This window comes from Heliangelus exortis, chromosome 1, assembly GCF_036169615.1.
Source record: "Heliangelus exortis chromosome 1, bHelExo1.hap1, whole genome shotgun sequence".
Lineage (NCBI taxonomy): Eukaryota > Metazoa > Chordata > Aves > Apodiformes > Trochilidae > Heliangelus > Heliangelus exortis.
Genome location: NC_092422.1, coordinates 152,043,247 through 152,063,121, shown reverse-complemented (window position 1 = coordinate 152,063,121; position 19,875 = coordinate 152,043,247). Strand labels below are relative to the sequence as shown.

Genomic DNA, 19,875 nt, shown 5'->3' with positions numbered 1-19,875 from the left:
ATATGAAGAAAGCCACAGCACTTTTGCACCTCATGAATGTCACAAAAATTAAGGTATCTATTTAAACTCCTGCTATTGTAGACTTGTGGTTTTTAACTGTTGATTTTATCACGATGACAGAAAAATGAGGAATGGAAATATTTAAAACAAACTAATAAACATGGCCAAATGTCATTAGCTTACAGAGAACACCTAGTTATACTTCACAAAAGAAAAAATTTATGAAAGAAAGATTACCACCTATTAGATAAATACATGTTCCCAAGACACTGCTCAGCATTTTATAGAGTTTGCCTAGGAAAATGTAATGATATTTTTTCAAGCCAGTATTTTTCAGACTTTTAGATTTTTTTCTTAAAAACTGTGAAACTTTTTTTTTTTTTTATTTCATCCTAAATTATAGTCAAGTTTAATATAACTTGCCAATTAAGGATCTTTATATCCCTGTCTACCTCCTAAGAGGAGTAATTTTTAAGTATTCAGAAAACAGAAACACATTTTCAAATAATTCTATACACATACTAATTCTTCTTACTAAAGTCCTACCACACTTTTAAAATTTCTGACAACATTTTGCTTTTGTCAGTGGCATTAGTTTTCCACAATAGGCACTGCTGGAGAGCCACTTCATGACAACATTTCTACTCCAACATTTTATGTAGACTTAGTGCAAAACCTCTAAAAATAGTACGAAACACTTAATCCACCTCTGAAAAAACCAGCAGCTTCTCTTTCCACATCACATCTATAAATCAGCTTAAGGCAAAAAGTGCAGGATGCTATCAATTCCTGCTGGACTTACAAGAAGCATTTCAGTAGACAAAATACAATTACACATTACAGGCAAGGTTAACAACCTCATAACCCTGGAAAATGCATTATAAGAGCTCCAACGATCAAGTTATCGAAATGTATTTTATGTCACGTTCAACAAATGCCTCTGTCACCAAATCGACCTCTCCATACACCAGGACAGTAATTTCAGGGCAAGAGTGCCACCTACTGCACCAAAGACATGGCTTGCTTGCTGACTTCTGTACTTTTCCTGGACTTAATGCCTACTCAAACACAAAAAAAGCCCATGCCTCAACATGGTGAAATTCACTGCACAGATCCCAAGCATTAAGGAGCAGCACCCTGAACACCTACAAATGGAACTTACAATTTTTAAAGACCAAATGTGTACCTAGCATGCAAAAAGATAAGTGAGCTTAACTGAATCTCCATCTTATGTTAGAAATAATTTGTCTACCTTACAGTCTCATCTCCATCAAATGCCAGCACCAGAGGAACCACAGAAGTGGATATATCCACCACAATGGATACCATATAAAATGTCCTTGGTGTGAAATTTCTTCCCAAATAAGCACAGATTAAGCAAATCTCTCTCATAAGACATGAAGGGTTAAGCGTATTTAAACACTCAATATTAAAAACATCTAAGTGACAGCATTATTTCATTACATTGCAAGCTATTTTCAGATTCCACTAACCATTTTGATTCAATAAGTATATGGCAGGGAATTTCACACACAGAGAGAACACTAAACATCTCTGAAAGATTACTGCACTTAGGAAATTGAAACAGCACAATCCATAGCATTCTGTGGGAAGCACAAGGTTAAAGTCAGACTTCCTAAAGACTTTTTTTTTTCCTTGTATTTTTCTTTTTGAAAGCACTTCTTACATTCAAGAAACAAGGAATCTCCTATAATTTTGCATAATGCAACAGGCAACATTTCAAATACAAATTCAAACCACAAGATTTTTATCTCAAATACAAATTCACGTCCATCATGTGTTTAAATGTGTGCAAATCTTGCCATAAGAACACCTCCCTATCCTTATTGGAGCAAAACATGAAAGCAAATTTTAATACGTTTTTAGTGTACTAAGAACAACTATCCAAGCAAAGACCTGGATGTTAGCTTGTTCCACTCAGATTTTCAATTTTCCCCCTCTGGGAAACTTATTCACATAAGAGGAACACAGAATAAGTCTACTTTTTAAAATCAGCACATACAGCTTTAGAAAACAAGATTAATACTCCTCACCAAGCACTAGAAATTATCAAAAAAACCCCCAAGCAAATAAGGAAAGAATGGGTCCCTGCCTTGCCTGTACACATGGAACTACTTCCCTGTCTTATACTTGTAAATGTACAATACAGTCTCAGAGCAGATTGTTCTATGTAAGTCAAAGTGATTTATCTAACTGTGATGATGAAACAAACTACAAACAAAAATGTCTTAAAAATAACTTGTTTGAAATCATACATTTTAGCTCTTTTACTAAACAATGGGCAATCATAAGTAGGAAGCAAGACACCTTAATTTTTAATTAAATACAATCTTTTCTTGCTTTCCTTTGCTTAATTCAGTGATAAAGCCAAACTGAATAAACTGAAGCAAAGAAAGATCATTTTCTCTGTAAAGGAATGTTTACAGTCATCAGAAACTAGTTTACTGTCTTGACAACAAAACAGGTTTCAGTTGCTTAAGCAGAATTCTCCCAATTGTGTGCATTTCTTTAAAGCTGCAGTACAAAAGACGGCTGGCAAAACCAATTTATTTAATTTGAATCAAAAAATTAAGTTGCTTAAAGAAGCTGCCAGAATTTTAAACAGGTTGGCTTTTGCATTACAAAAGTTTAGAAGACTATTTAGGCAGTGAAATTTCCAATGTGTTTTTATCCTTTCCTGATAGGTAATACAGTAGTTTGTGTAAGAGACTTCATGCATGAAAGCAGAAGGTCTTTTAATTCTCCACTTCATGCATCCTTCTGCACAAGCCTGCCAGCATGCTGCAAACCTGGGGAGACTGCATCTCTAGTGACAAAAGGTTATTTAATCTTCATGATCTGCTAGAGTCACTGTTTCTTTGACATGAATGTCAAAACAAGTGCTTAACTCATTCCCAAATAGGAAGCAGCAGGTGTGCAACTGACAGCAGAGCTTCCTCAAGACAGCACTCCAAAATGTACTGGTATCCCTAAATAAGTAGCACAGGCACAGCTATACCTCAAATGGATCCATGGGAGAAGAGGTGGAACTGGATGATATTTGAGGTCCCTTCCAACCCGAACTGTTCTATGATTCTGTGATTGTAACAGTAGAAGCTTTGGTTGTTAACCCTGACACATCCAAAACACCTCTGTTCATTTTATGTACTTCGGTTTGTCTTACATAATCTATTTAAAGAAATTGGATTTGTTTTTAAAAAAATTGTAACAGCTAGGTTTCTTTGAAAAAAAAAACAAAAACAAAAACCAATCATTTCATTTCAGACTTGAGGGCACCTTACTTCTCCTGTTCCTCTCCCAGACAGTTTCTTCAGGTTCCGTGTTAAAGCTACTATTCTGTACACAGGGGCACAGACTGGATCATCCTGAAACCAAAGTCACTCACAACCCGACTTCAGAAAGCTGAGATTTTTCATGCAACTTTTCTGGATCACAAGGACATTTACAATGCGGTGTTGACTTCCAAAAAAATGAAACATGAAATTAAGTTGCAGTATTTTTTTTGAAACCTGGCAGAGCATCTCATTTTATTCATTCCGTGCAACCTGTATATGTCATGTTGGTACTGGTCAGATATTCCCTTCTAACTAGCAGCCAGAATTGCACACCTCATCTACTACAAAATAATCACAATCATTTAAGTAAAAACAACATCTTTGCTGCAACTGAGGCTAGAAGCTTCCTAAATATTCCCTGATATGACAGGAGCTATTCAGTTAAGCTCCAGAATCCCTAAGATGCTGCAGTGCCAACAGATACTTATTGGCCATGCTCATAAGTTAATGAAGGTCTCAACTCACAGACAATATTTCCATTCACTTTTCTGATTCTTCTTCCATCTTACAATTTACAACCATCACGAGGTACTCTGTAAGTGTGCACAGTTAAGTCTGCTGTGACTTTATGAACAGACACTGCTTTTTTGGATTTACAGTCCCCAGATCAAAGTAATATTTGATCCTTCCTTTCTTCAGTGGCTAAAGGCTTGGTAGGTTCAAACAAAAACTTGTAAATCCACTTCCTAGAACAAAACAAAATTGCCAGAAATGACCAGGTAAACACCACTCACATGCTTTTGTCGTGGTCAAAAGAAAGAAGCACCTTTGAACACTAATTGCAGAGAATCATGCTAGGACAAATGTTGGAAGCTTATTGAAGTTTCATGAATTTACTGGACACCTGCATAAAACATCAACTACTCAAATTGTCTAGACAGACAAAGTTATTCAAAAGTGTAAATTAAATACTTAACAACAAAAAAAAAAAAAACGCAGCAAAAGCCATGCTAACAATATCGCAGCGTTTTATAAAGCATGGATGACTTGTGGTTTTCCAAAGCAAATAAGAGAAACACCGATGTTATGAATAAATCTGAGGAACAACCAAAACTGTCACTAAGGAAAATTTTCGCAGATGATAAAGCAAATTTCATTCACTATCCAAGACCTTACTTGATGGTACAGTTGCGGTCTTAGCGCCGAGTTCTCAATCATAGTGTGAACCATGGTGATTAAAGGTTCATTCTCTTTCATCTATTTCAAATCAGGAGGAGCATACAGCAAACATCAGTTTACAGCATGGCTAGATTTGAAAGACGACACTGTAAAATATAGCCTCTACTTTAATTTTTTTCTAATAATGCAGTAGATTACATTTTATCCCATGCTTTTTATATATTCCACCATTCAGTAATATCAACATCTGAAAAGTTTAATAACATCAAACAAATGTATCAGAAACACATAAATGCTCAAAACCAATGTAATATTTAGTCACCAACACTATCCCTTTTTTAAATAAAATTGCTTCAAATAAGGTTGGCTTTGCACAACATTGAAATGAAAAGTATTAAATTATGACTGGAACACTCAAACCTTTATCAGAAAACCTTTATATTATAGATTACTAACTCAATGTACCTTAAAAAGGTAAAACCATTCCCAGCCTCTGCATATTGAAGCAAGGCTTAGACTTATATTACAGAATAGCTATATGTGCTGCACTGACTTATGTCCTTATAAAGTTTGAATCATTACTTATTGTTTTTATTCATCCCCCATACAGGTTTGAAACTATTTTGAAACTGGTCAGACATTTTCTATAGTGATTAGTATTTACTGATATGCATGCAAATGTCAAAACCAGAGACTTTGATTATTACAGTAAAAACTGCATAAATTTAGGATTTTACAGAAGTATGCAACACAGAAAACAGTCTGGGATTTTCAGTTTTAAAAAAGGAGACTTTCCTAACAGTAAGGGAAGAATTATGAAAATGGATAGCTTTCCTCTCCAAAAGAAACTGAAAAGCCATTTAATGCACAATTCCCCTCCTGTTTTTCTTGGAAACTTCAGGACCTGTTGGAAACTTTAGGAATGCATGTTTCAAGTATGGTTACACAGGAAGGAAGTGTGTGTATGAATATTTATGATCTTTCACTCTGTAGTACTTTATATATATGCACTCACCATGAATTTCAATGGCAAGGTTTTGTTTCACAGATTGAAATGCAACAGAAAGCCTGATGGTTTTATGCCATTTGGAGCTTCTTGCCCCTGATTATTTGGGAAAAAATGTAACTGGTACATTTGGAGAAGTGTATTTTTTCACTTTATGAGAAACACATTTTTGTTGTTATAGATAGATGACCTTTTTGTTGTTGTTGTTGTTTATACATAGTAAAGTCTGATCAGCTGACAAATTAATCACTTAATAAAGAGTATTGGGTGATAATCTTAGGATACCTTATCTAAGATAATCTTATTTTAGGATAAACTTATCTTAAGAAGGAAAGCTCATGATGCTCTGTTCAAAGCCAGAAAAAAAATCCCCACACAAGTAAGTCCTCCCATTTGCTCTATCTACAGTACACATAAACACAAAACTGGAACTGTTCTCCCTTTACATTAAAATTTTGTCCAAAGAGTGCGTGCACCAAGTGATACCAAAACATATTTCAATAGTAAGATTAACAATAAGGTCCAAAACCCAAGCAATTGAACTACAGCCAACTGAAATTTCTGTAAAGGAAAAATTGCTTTGAGAATGAAATATTTTATTAGGAGTATACTCGTTTGAATGCATTTTTATTAGGAAAATTTCAACAGCTTCAGGCTCTTTGGCTAATTCTTTTTAAACAATATTTCAAATTTTTCCTTTCCAACTGATAACAGACAATGCCAGAATTTATTTCTGTGGAACTGTTCAAAGATTGTTTTCATCCAGATTAGAAAAGAAGCAGAGTGGATTTGCACAAAAGATGCTGTGAAGTAATGTTTTGTCTGGCTAGCTCTAACTTGATTTATAGGACTTCTCTCATTTATTTTTACTACCATTAGTGCTAAACCATCCTTATCTACCACTATTTGCAAAGGCCAGTTATTCCCAGAAAAGCTCCAGTTCCTTAAGCCCTTATGGAAGAAAAATACAAAACCAGATAATTGGTAAAATAATGCCAACCAAAGAGCCATTGTAAAAGTCAAATATAACAAGATTTTTTTCTCCTTAGGTAAGAACATTTCAAACAATGCTGGCATTTCTAAGTTCTTGGGGCACTATGTCACGAGCCTTCTGTTAGCTAGAGCTGGGACACACACAAGGCAAAGAGTACTGAAAAAGTACTCAAACCAGAGCTTATGTGTGACACAATTGCAAATCCCATGCTATGTAAGAAGAGAAGGATACCTATTCTGTGTTCTTACTGCACTGTACAGTAAAGGACACCTTTTAGATCCTATGTATAACACTAATTCTATTATGCTCACAGAGCCTCTTCAACTAAAAGAAGTCACAAAAATAGGAATTAGGATTTTCATAAGCAAACTGAAGTGTGAGCTGTCTGATGCCACACAGCAATACACCAGTAAAACAAAAAATCCACCAGTCTTGGCTTTATGTCTTTCTATATTTAGCAAACAGCTCTTCCTCCCAGGAGGTAATGCTTCGTTTTGCTCTTTAGGGATGTAGTATATAAAAGCTTTTTGCAGTAGGAAACAATGAAAAAACACCTCCTTGACATGTGATCTATGTGAGCAGCTCTGTTATTTATAAGCAGTCATCTGAGTGGGTATTTTGTGCTTTAAAATGTAACGTCAAGCAACTGACAGCTCTTCTTTGTCTTTCTTCTCCTAAAATCTTTTCTGTGCTTGGGAATACCCTACACAGATACCATTTCACCATGTGCTGCTCTGCTGGCAGTGACCAGCAGGAATAATACCTCCCTACTGGGACAGCTGATCTCACTGATGACATAACCCCATATGTTAAGGGTGACAAAACTTTGAGATCGGATTGGCAGTTTTAGCCACTTCCTCTCAAGCTTCCTGAAAGAAAAAGCAGTGGCAATAGGACCTGACCAAGCTGTTCTCTGGTCCTTTCATTAATTATCTATCCAAAAAGATGATGTTGAAAGCCCTTTTCCTTCCTGCCTTCTTTTTCGAACTATACTGCCTCTGGCTCAGACTTTTTTTTTCACTCTTCAGAGCCCCTGATCTGGAGCCTCTCTTCTTCCTCTGGGGAGGAAAAGAAAAAAGCAGCAGCAGAAAGAACAACAGTAGTGGCTAGGTCAGCTCACTCTGCCTTTTCCAGATAACATGAAAAATACACGTAAGAGCAGTATCCTCTAAGTTCCTAACATACAACATGGTATTTTCAGCTGAAACACAAGATCAGATACACAAGATGGTATCTGCCAGCTCTATCCAAGCTCTCTTGTACTATTCCATCCTCCCTTAATTTACTGCCTATTCCCAGAACCAGCTTCATCGTCTCAGAAAGATGGTGGTGAAGAGGGCAAAACAGATGAAAAACGCCCAGACAGTATGGACATTGGCTGTGGGAATCACCCCTTTGTTTGACAACTTCTTGTTCAAGTTCTGTTTATTTTTATATGCTCTTTGAAAAGTAAAAGAAACTAAAAATGAAAGTACCAGCAGAAGTATATGAACAACTTAACACCTAAACTATTCACAAAAAATAGCCATTTCAAAAACAACAACGACAACAACAACAAAAAAGACCAAATTAAATTTAGTTGAGCTTCTACTGTGACAAACCAACCTGGAATATGCTGAGACCAACATGACAACCTGCATGTTGTGTATTGAATAAATAGATTGATCTCAGTATAAAAGAGCTTTTCAGTAAAAGATAAGTTGTACTATAAACATAAAACTCAGAAGTGGTTTGCTGGCATCCTCTGTAGTAATTGAATGATTTGAATGGGACCCCTTGCCATGGCTTAATTTGCAAAGGAGAGGAGTAAAAAGCCTGTTTTTTATTTATTTGGAAAAGATTCTTATGTTCCTACTTTTCATTACTGTTACTGTAATTAGTGGGTACAACCACATTAAGAAGACTACTGGCTTGGATTCTGTAATACAAAGTAACTGATCTCTTAAAATTTGATAAAGCTCAAGAACGAGAATGTATGTGCTCTCATAGCATGCCCCACATTGGCAAACAAATAATCATTGCCTAGGGCTTCTTGCTGCATCGAAAGAACTGCTTCCTCTCTGATGAGTCTTTCTCCTGCCTTTCAACAAATCTTGACCCAGACAACTGGTTCACAATCTCACTTAAAAAAAAAGGATGCTGGATAACCATTTTTTTAGCCAAAAGACATGAAAAAAACCCATACGGCTGGATATATGTGTCAGTCCCTTTGATCTTTTTTTCCCCTTTCCTCTGACCTCCAACAGCAACAACAAAAATTTCTTAAACCATAATACAAAAACATCAAAAAGAGTAACAGAAGAATTTCTAAGAATCTCAAAAGGAAACAGCTGTACAAAATAGAAACATGACTTAAAAACAGGCTATAGAATATTCTTGAATCTTGATTAAAAAAGCCACCTAACCAGTGGACAAGAACTTACTGCAACAGCAGAAAAGTTACCCTCCCTACATATGAACTGAAAATGTGTGTGGCTGCCTGAAAATTCTCCAGTACGACCTCAGTATAAACTTACTGATTATTGTTATGTATGGGGCTCAATATTTTGTGATTAAAAACGTGAGAGTTGAAGATTAACAGGACTAGAGATCCACCATGTGCTTTGGGCAAAGAAGGTTTTGAAACTATTGTCAGAGTTTAAACACAAGCAGAAATACCTAACTTAAGTACACTGGACATGTAAAATTCAAAGAGGGCAAGTGATGATGCAAGTTTGTTATTCAGATGCTGATAATAAGGAGAAAAGGCCACAATTAAACTAAAAGAAGCATTGATTTTTTTTCTGCCCAGCCTAAAGGAAAACTGATCATGGACAAAGAAATGATAGGATACAAATGAGGTGACACCCCTAGAAACAAAGGTACTCAAAGAAAGAAGACTCTCAGAGGGTCTGATTTCATATGCTGTTAGGTGGCAGTATTATATTAAAACACAGGAAAAAGAAGAAAAACTGATCAGAAATTGGGACAAGTATTCCCAATCTGATGTTCCATGATTTTTTTATTAGTAATAGATTTTACATTTGATAATGCTTTCCTACTGTAAGAAGTGCAGTGATTTCTTGCATCTCTGGTAGATGCAATCATGGCACATTTTAAATATTTAGACACTTCCCTAAATTAATGTTTATCACATCACATTTCTAAATTTTATTTGATGCAATTAAAAAGAAAATCCATTTTACCACTTCCCATGTTATACATAGGCAATACTCTCAATTTAATCCAGTCTGTTATAATCACAAACTGGGCTAATCTAGCAACAGCCTGGTACATGGTCTTACACTTCACATGGACAGTTGTCCTTTCTTGGATATGAATTACATTGTGGAAGACAGAATTGTTCCCTTATTTCAAAAAATTATACACTGGAAATATTTGAGTTGGATGAAGCATTTTGGCTTAATTCCGAAAGCTTTTATTCCCTACTGTTTTAGACCTCCTGCAGCCCCTTAAGACAAGACAGAGATGTTTAGAAATGCATCACCATCTACCTGAATTGGTCAGAATTCACACCTTGTTTCCATAAGATAACAGAAAATCTACACTGCTGGGTGAACCAAGCCTGCGTGGGTGTGTGATTTTTTGTAACTCATTAAAATCCTATTCCAATAATATGTAGGACATAAAAGTTCAAAGAACAATTGTTTGAAAGTGCAAGGTTGAAAAATTTCATTAGAAGAAACAATAATAGAAAAAGAAAAAGCTCAGGCAATTTTTATATTTTTAATTAACAGGTCACCTAGTTGCTTATTTTTCTTCTAGGCAAAAATTTCCCATATAAAAACTCACACACAACTTGTACAGAGTCCCATTTGATCATGCAACAAAGCCATAGAAAGAGGTATGTGATATCACAGCTCTTCACTTGGCACTCAATTATGTTAGTGAAGACATAATTGTACCCTGACTTCCTAAGTTAGAAAATTGTAAAGAAGTAAAATCTTATATAAGTCTTCAAAATTGAGAAAAAGAAATGAGCCATGCTATGATTTGTCTAAAATATTTTTTCATGTTAAGCCTCCCTTTGATTTAATGCCCTTTAGAGACATCTAACTTCTTAAATTTAGAAAACTGAAAGTATCAGAAGCAATAATTTTTTATACATTGCACATGTGTCAGATCAGCTTGGAAATACTTTTCAGCTTTGATTAAAGATGGTAAAATACTACAGTTACTGTTATTATAAGAAGGTATTGAAGAACAGAAAAAATAATTGGTGAATGGCTACTCAATTTTTGACAAATTTTAAATTGACCCTTTTTTTCCCATTACATGTCAAATTTGTAATCAATTAAGACATTCTGTGCTACTTAAAAAGGTCTTGTATTAAGCATCTAACTTCCTCAAAAACGTAGAAAATCCTTCTCCCCAAATATTTTCAGCTTGATAGAAGCAGGCAAAAAGCATTAAGAAATGAAAACACACAAGAAAATTGCAAATCCCACCTGATGATCCAAATATATGGCATTCCTTTGAAGGTGATGTGAAAGAATCTCATTCTAGCAGGCAGCAGTCAGGTAGAAAAAGGAAAGGGACAGAAGGTGCAGAATGCATGAAAAGGGATTTTAAAGATACAAACTAGACAGCAATCTTTCTGTTTTACATAGAAATATAATGTTGTTTTTATCTGCTGTTTTTTGCTGAACTGTTAGCCAGTTTTGATCCAGGCACAGAAGTGAATAAAGTTTGCCATGAATCTGACTACAGGCTACTACATTACATTTTGGCTTTACATATAAAATACAGCAGGATCATGTGAATGTCTACTACACAGACAACTATAAGCCCTTTGACAAATCTTTTTTAACAAGTCCTACTTTTTTGTACACAGATCAGAAATAAGTCTGCATCTGACTTGAGGCAGTATAAATAACACATTTATCTCACGATCTATCTCTACAAATTTTGTTTATTAGATAGGTCATAAACCCTTAACTTTAAGCTTAAACAACAACATATTTTAAAACATTCCTATGCATTTTTTGACTCAACTAATATCACAAACCCACGAGGAAAGCCTCTAAGAGTTAATAGCAGAACATCACATACATAAAGAAACGTTACTCTAGCCTGCTCCCGTAATAGAGAATTTTGCACTAATGGTACAATGTAAACTTTGATTAGTTAATGGCTACACGTTAGTGAGAATGGTACATGACACACATTGCTTTATAGCTGACCTTTGGGCTGCTGGCCTCAAGTTTTAGTTGCATGAGTTGTGCTAGTGTGTGTTCCCGGATACTACTCAGTTCAGCTTGCTGCCGTCTCAGCTTTATTAGCAGCAGCGTGAGCTCCTCTGGCTGAAGCAGTGCAGTGTGAGAAGCCAAAGAGTAGAAAAAAGGTTAATTGGTATCCTAAACAACACTTGATTAAAAGAAGGGTTCTTAGTATCTTTCTTACAAAAGCTCTCTATAGTGATACAACAGATACCCCGTAATTCCCCCAAACTGAACGCTTTCAATTGTATAATGAAGCGTTGGGTTTTAACTACTCAGAAAGGCCATAATGTTGTAACATCCCATATAAAGAATAAAAAAGTGAGGATGTTGCAGGAGAAAGCCTAGAGCCCACAAACTTTTCCAGACATGCATATCAAATTGACAATATTGACTTAGATGAAGGGTAGGGGGAGACAATTTCAGCGCTTACAATAGCATTACTGTATACAGACAGACATTCAGGGTTGGTAAAAGATTTTTAAAAATTCCCTCAAGAAGATTTAGTTTCTAAAATAATTCTTCAAAAGTATGTGTCAAAATTCCAAGTAAATAAAACCCCCATGATAACAGACCTACATCAGAAACAATCATCTTTCACAAAATAACACTGCACAAGCACAACAAAAATAATTTTCTGTCTCACCTTCCACAGGTTTAAGGCTACCAGGTAATTTATTGCTTTACTTTTATGACTAAGATGTACAATACAGCCTTAGGAAGGGATGAAGAATAATATTTAAAGCCCAAGATTACATACATATATATATATATATATATATATATATATATAAAATGGAAATACAGTCACATTTAAAGAGGTATATGTCAGGTGATTCCACACAGATGAGTTTAGGTCAATTTGGAAAACTATCTGAATCATTCCTGGGAGGCACTTCCATTAGCAATACTTCAAAGAAAAAACATCACAAGGATTTTTGTTATGTTCCTGTTTGCTGCTGTTTATTACACTTCTCCAGAAGTCAGTCTTGTAAGAGGTTAAATATTCATCCAGCACGTTGATTTTCTCACATTCTGTGAGTTAAAAAAACCCCCACCAAACACACAAAAAAAAACCCCAACTAAAACCCTGCTTGCTCTCTCCCACAGTCACAGAATTTTCCCAAAGCAAAGAAAAAAGCTCCAGAGAAAAAAATATTAAATTACTGAAAAACGAATTCTAGTTTCTTAAAAAAAAGAAGAAAAATCTCTGAGAATAAGCCCGGCATTGGCACGGTTTTGAGCTCGTACCACAGTAGCCCACAAGAGGGGGCACAGGATTTTCACTTAGCTTCAGTTGTCAAAACCATTTGCTTTGAGGGAAAATCAACACTAAAGCCGAATTGTCTAACAGCCAATCTTCCTTTTACAGTAATCTTTGAATACCTGGATTTGAAATACTTGATTTCAGAAAGTAAGCATAAGGATATAGACTGCTATAATAAGGTATTTTCAAGTTCTCTCAAAAAAATCAGTGACAATGTTTCCTGTCTGAACACTAACATCATTTCAAGGCACAAGAAAACTTATTTTTAGAAATAAGAGACCTGAAAGTAGCATCTTCAAACAAAAGGAACAGTGAATAACTGTTTTCAAGATCAAAACTCTTCTGGGTACATTGTGCAAACAGCCAATTTTAGAGCATTGGGAATACTATTTAATGGTACCTAATGGCAGTATTTGCAAGCAAATTTTTTTCCAGAGCCCATCGAGCAGTGATGTCTTGTTGTCTCAAGACATTCATAATGCTGCACGCATTTCTGGCAATGCTGCAAGTGCTTTGCTTTTGTTGCACCTTTTGGGACTCTTGCAACCACCCCAACAGTGGATTTTGTTTAGAAGAGCTACCCACAGGTTTCCTCCTCTTGCCCCTGCAACACTTGTGCTTTGAACAGAACTTCTGGTTTCTACAGGCTGAAGCATGGACCTCCTTGCCCCCAACCCCACTCGTTGGCCCAGCTCCAGAGGCCAAGAGAGCTGAGGGGGCCAAGAACTCAAAGAAACCTCTGCAGAAGCAAGGCACAGAGATAAGGTGCCAGCTGCCAAAGCCCAACCCATAACTTGCTGAAGATGTCAGGGATTCATGCTGGGAAGTGCAAGAAACAGGGGTCAAGACAAGGGAAGGACTGACTGGGGATCTGCTGCCCACAGTATGATTCCATATCTGTGTTTTTGATTCATAACTGTCTCAAAAAAAATTTCAGAGGGACAGAGAAAGATTATGGAAAGGAGACAAAAACTGGCAAAGGAATGTAGTAATTTTTGGACAATTTCTTAGCTTTCCACTAAGAGTCATGTTTCAGTTAGAAAGCTGGACAGTATTCCCTCATATTACTTGGATTAAACACCTTCAGTGAGAGTTTCCACTCGATCACAGAAAAACGAGAGATGTCATAAAAGACATAGTTTTACTAAATGTAGTTTTACTGTAAAGCTTTCCAGAAAAGGTAATTTTTATTTCTAGAAATATCTAAATACTTAATGGGGAACTAAGTGTTCTGTGAGGCATTCTACGGTCTCCCAGGAATTTCTGTAATGTATCAAATATTATTAATAAAAAAAAATATCTGTATTTCCCAAAGAATATCTGGAGTCACCAGCTAAAAAACATTCTCAGGATTCAATGTAGCAAGAGCACCTACTGTATTTGCCATGACAACAAAAATAAAGGCTACATTTAATGAAAACTTTGAAGAGAACAAGAATTCAGTATTGTCTCTTCTTACTTAATAAAATTGTTTCAAAGAAGAAATTGCTGTAACAAATAAAGATTCAACTCACTGTTTTGCCTTGGAGGTTCTGAGGAGTAACAGGCTGTATAGTCAGACCTGCTGGCATTGACCTTCTGTCAGGCACAAAGACGTGCTGTAAAAAACCAAAATAGCACAGTATGATCCATGCTTATCTAAAGACTCAACAGTTACTATATTCTAAAAATTAAAAAAAGCCAAGCCAACTTCACACTCATGACAAATTTGCAATGGTTTGTTCCAGCCTTGTCCAGTCATGCTCCCTGCCAATCTAACATCTAGGTCACTCAAGTAGGCTACCTCTAATGTCTGGAAATAACCTGTCTTTCATTGTTCACTTAATTAATAGCTCTTTCTTGCAGCTATTGCCCTAATCACAGCCCATGCAAGCAGCAGCAATTTTATTTTTTCTCCCACCACTGGAGTTTAAATCTTCAATTTGCCTTACTGGTTTCAGTCTTATGTATCTACCTCTTAAGAGGTTTGTTTCCAAGTTAATAGAAAAAGCTGGTTATGTAACTTAAAGAAACACAAACCAAACTACATGAAAACTGAAGGAAAATAAGAATATTGCTTAATATTAACTGAAATACTAGCATAAAGTGTTCCACAAGGAAAAAATATGAGAAAGCAAACTGTGGCTGAAAGGACAACTAAGAACATGCCCCGCAGCAGTGTCCCGAGTGGTGTTTCTAAGATGTGTAAGAAGCACTGAGTATTACATTTCCACTGCAGTTGAGACAAAGGATGTCAAACCAAAATGACTTTTTTGTTGCTAAGGACCTAAGAACTTCCAAAAAAGAAAACTTAGTAAGCAACTGTGAGATCTTTAAATTGCTTTAAGATGCAGTTAAATATTTTCCCCTGTATCAAGAGACATAAAGACACCTGAGATAAGGACTTAGCAAAAAGGTTTGGGAGCATTTTATAAAAATTCTAGTTTTACATTTAGTTTACAGAACAACCTTTATGTAATGTCCAATCTATTAAGTAAATATGCATTAACATAAGCATGATGTTATGATCACAGAGCCACCTACAGTACCCAGTTAATTCTCTGTCCCTCTCACTGATGAAGACCAGCAAAGTTATGCTAGCCAGATGCTAAGTTTGTGTTCAAATGGATTTTGATTGCCTTTAGTGATCTCCCAAATAACTCAAAGGCACCAAAAGAAATGGCTATGCTCAGCCTTCTGCTGGAACCCAAGGCAGGCAAACTTCTTACTGAAGAACAGAAAATAGCAGGGGAAAGAAGTCTGGGATTTTCAGTCCTCTTAGGAGTTCCAGCTAAAAAAGCTACAAGGGAGAAAGATGTCTGTACATACAACACAGTATTCTGAATAATTTGACAACTGACTCCTTTTCTTTAGAGAAACCTAGTATCACATTCAGTAATACTAGAACGACAAGTTTTCACCTAGTATATTAGAAAAATACCTTTTAAAACCTTTAGATTTTTAAATGCTCTTTAAAACGAAACCTTTCTCCAAAACACTGGTGTAATTTACTCTACTATAAAACTCATGTTGCGCTGTAGGGTATTTTATTATAAAGAAATGGTACACTTTCTACAAAACACCCTGTAAGATTTTCAACAATTAAAATAACTGATTTACCTTAGCATGATGTGTCCTGTGTCTGCGATCAATAGTGACATCCCCCCTTTGCACTGGTGAGGACACCTCTGATCTGTAGGTCCGCTGCGGGGAGTATCCTTGGAAACCAGCGATCGAGCCATGGGAAGGCGACGTGGGGATCGAATGCATCGGCTGATCAGAAATATTGATCATAGTTTTTGGGCTGCTCAAGGTACCGTGCCTCGTGAGGGTCGTCTGCTTGTTGTAAAACTGGCGTTGCTGCCACTCGTAGAGCTGCCACATCGTGTCATCCCGCATCGACCTCCGTTTTTCTTCGGCTGTCGCCGGCCCCGTGGCTCTGTCGTACGCCAGCGGCACCGCGCTGCAGAGGCTCTCTGGCCGTGCCTTGCTGTTTCTGGGCAGGGTTCTGTAGCCTTCTGGGTACCGGGGTAAAACCTGAGGTCGATGGCTTGGCATGTTTCTTGGTAAGGTCTGGTAAGACATTATACTGAAACAAAAGTTTTCATTTTATTAGTGGACAGCGTTAGTATTATGGCAATATCAAGGTTTTCAGTATTGGTTAGGTTTAGCTAGCTCTTACCTTTTTTTATCCTATCATCTCTGATTTGCTGCTTGATTTTAAGATCCTCATTTAATCTTTTTACCATTCTAGCCATGACAACTTTAGATCAAATCTTGTAACCAAGATTTCCTTGCTGATTGTGTCAAAGGTCTGAAAGATTTCAAGTACTATATTGTTTCCATATGAGGCAATTTTAAATGCTTTCTTTTTCAAAAGTGAAAAGATCTCCTGTTGTTTCTCTAAAAAAACCTCAAGCAATTATTAAGGACATAAAAAATGATGTTTTTAACAACAGGCCAAGGAAAAATAGCAATGAAATTGTATTTTGCAGTTGTCAAGGACAAGCTATTCCGTATCAGCTATTGAAGTGAAACAAATAGCAAAATCTTTCTTTCTTTGATAATAATATTTTATTGCTTATTGGATGTGAATGCAAAGGGTTAGTAATTTGTTGCCACATTAGAATTCTGGAGTGCTACAGTCATTTAGCAACTTTCAAGCATTAGTTGAAATGCAAAATTTCCATAACAAGTATGGATGCATACCTAAGTATGACAAAGCATTCCTATTTTTTCCAGAGGACAGTATCTAGGTCATAAACACTGATTCATTCAACCCTTATCTAAAATTCAGATGTGCACCCCTTAAAGCTTTTTGCTACTGATCACAGCTGTGATAGATGCTTGCCCAGAGACAAAACTGATCTCAAATTATTCATAATTCAGCCATGAGAGGGCAGCAGCTTCTAGCTGCACCCCAGAATAATTCAAACAAAAATCCCTGCAATGACCAGGCACCAGAATCTGAAGGTGCTTTTGAATGGCTTCAGCACCACAAATACATTAAAGGAATGATGCAGGGTAAATGCAAATGTAAACCAGCATTATCAGGTATGCATGTTAGATCCTTATGAAGTAACTATCAAGGAAATTGAAAAGTGGTTTTAGCCATCAGTACTGAAAGTAGCTGAGTATTCACAGTCACCTGTAACATTGTTGAGACAAAAACTGCTATGAAGACCTTTACATACAAAATCTGCTACAGTTTCTGAAGCTTTCCAAGAACCCCCATTTTTATATTGGATGGATTTTCATTCTCACCCTCCCCAGAAAAAAAACCAAAAAACACACAACAAAACCAAACCAAAACAAACCAAAACACAAAAAGGAAAATGAATTTCAAATCCAATTCTGTTTCTGCAAAATCTGCTTCAATACCTCTGAATTTCTTTATATAACATATCATTAATGATAAGGCTCTGGATTTAAAAAAAACAAACAAACAAAAAACATCAGGACATTTCTGGGTTTGGTTTTGAACTTCCAAAATACTACTTGAGCTATTCACAAATGTGTACAGCAATGTCATTAACACATTGTCATTAACACAACCAGTAGCTAGATATACCTCTCTCAGAGAGGCTTCTCTTCCATTGTATTGATGAAATAAATGGGCAGTGTAATTCTGTAGGCTCCTTTAAATGTTCCTGAAAACTTAGAAAAAAGCTTCCTGAAGTATCTACTACATAAAGACACCAATTTAAAGTCTGTTTGCAATACTTATATTATAGAATATTTAGGAATATATCCATCTTCTGTTGGTAAACCATGAAAACTGTAAAAAGCCCAGTCAATTCAATATTAAACCTTGTTTTACATAATTTGACAAAAAGCAAACCAGATTCACTCATGTCCAGTTGATACCTGCAAAAATGTCATTCTAGTCAAATCCTGTGCTGCAGCCCATCAAGCAGTCATGCACACTGAGAGGCTGCAAAGGATTTCTGCCTTCAGGAAACTGTCTTCATCCAGAGCTCCCCATGAATGCCCCCATTTGGGGAAAAAAAGAAAAAAAAGAAAAAAAGGCTTCCACACAAGTCTATAAATTCCTCACAGACACTTTTAGAGGTTGTTTCTAGGATTACTCTTGGGTAGCAATGTTGATTCTGGTGTCCAAGTTGGATGTATTAAAGACAGCTAACAGCTCCTATTTTATACGGAGTTATTTGATTGAACCTGTTTGTTAGTGTTTTAGTACTTTAATTTTGGGGTTTTTTTAGTATGACATGCTAGATACTCAGATTGATCACCCATGATTTCTCTAACACATTACAGAATCACAGAATTATTGAGGCTGGAAAAGACCTCTGAGATCATCAAGTCCAGCCTATGACCTAACACCACCACATCAGCTAGAACATGGCATTAAGTGCCACACCCAGCCTTTCCTTAAAACACCCCCAGGGATAGTGACTCCACCACTTCCCTGGGCAGTCCATTCCCAATGCCTGATCACCCTCTCCTCTCTCTGGGAAGTGCCTCCTGATATCCAGCATAAACCCTGGCACAGTTTCAGGCCATGCCCTCTCCTCCTGTCACTACTTGCCTGGGAGAAGAGCCTGACCCCCCCTGGCTACAACCTCTCCTCAGGGAGTTGTAGAGAGTGATGAGGTCTCCCCTGAACCTCCTCTTTCTTCTCCAGGCTGAATAGCCCCAGCTCCCTCAGCCCTTCCTCACAGGACTTGTGCTGGATCCCTTCACAGCCTCCTTGCTCTTCTCTGGACCTGCTCCAGCACCTCAATCTCCTTCCTGAACTGAGGGGCCCAGGACTGGACACAGGACTGGACACAAGGTGTGGCCTCACCAGCGCTGAGTACAGGGGGAGAATTCCATCCCTCGTCCTGCTGGCCACTCTGTGCCTGATAGAAGCCAGGATGCCATTGGCCTTCCAGGCCACATGGGCAATTAGAGGGACAATGCAATGAAAAGCATTTTTGTTACAAGAGATCAACTTTTGCCCATTAAGTGAAGACTACACCTCTCAAAAAAATTCAAGCTGTGAGTTGAACAGGTTGTACTACAAACAGCCTTACTGCCTGCTTACCCCAACCTTGAGCATTACCATAAACTGGAGTTTCTTTCTACTCTCATCTGCCCAAGTCAATTCTACTTAAATCTCTGTCTCCAGCCAGAAATTGACAATCTGAACAAAAATAAAATTTAAAATTTAAATGGAACCACATTCTAAAGACATGGCTATACATTAGACATTTGAAACATTATTCAACACCACTTCCACACAGAGCAAAAAAATATAGCTCCAGGACAGTTATTTTTCCATTTGCTGCCTTTATGGAGCTCTGCAGTTGAAAGCACACTGTGTTATCAGTGCCACCCTTATTTAAGGAACAAGTGGACTATATAATCAACAATAAAATATTGTTAATTAGGAACAAATTGTTATCATTACTTGCCTTCATTTGATTCCCACC

The 19,875-nt window shown here is 36.7% G+C and overlaps 1 protein-coding gene across 20 annotated transcripts in view; it reads right to left on the bottom strand.

Moving 5' to 3' along the window:
• The window catches only part of PLEKHA5 (pleckstrin homology domain containing A5), a 163,868-nt gene that overhangs the window by 22,809 nt on the left and 121,184 nt on the right, over positions 1–19,875 (bottom strand). For 4 of the 20 annotated variants that reach the window (XM_071733028.1, XM_071733042.1, XM_071733027.1 and 1 more), the window contains exons 11-15: positions 16,061–16,529; positions 14,476–14,559; positions 11,659–11,778; positions 10,924–10,977; positions 4,473–4,553 (exon numbers count right to left, since the gene is read on the bottom strand). In XM_071733028.1, the coding sequence (XP_071589129.1) occupies positions 4,473–4,553; positions 10,924–10,977; positions 11,659–11,778; positions 14,476–14,559; positions 16,061–16,529 (808 nt within the window). Of the gene's footprint in view, positions 1–4,472; positions 4,622–10,923; positions 10,978–11,658; positions 11,779–14,475; positions 14,560–16,060; positions 16,530–19,875 lie in introns of those variants that run through there. The other 16 variants (XM_071733045.1, XM_071733047.1, XM_071733034.1 and 13 more) reach the window with 6 other exon arrangements.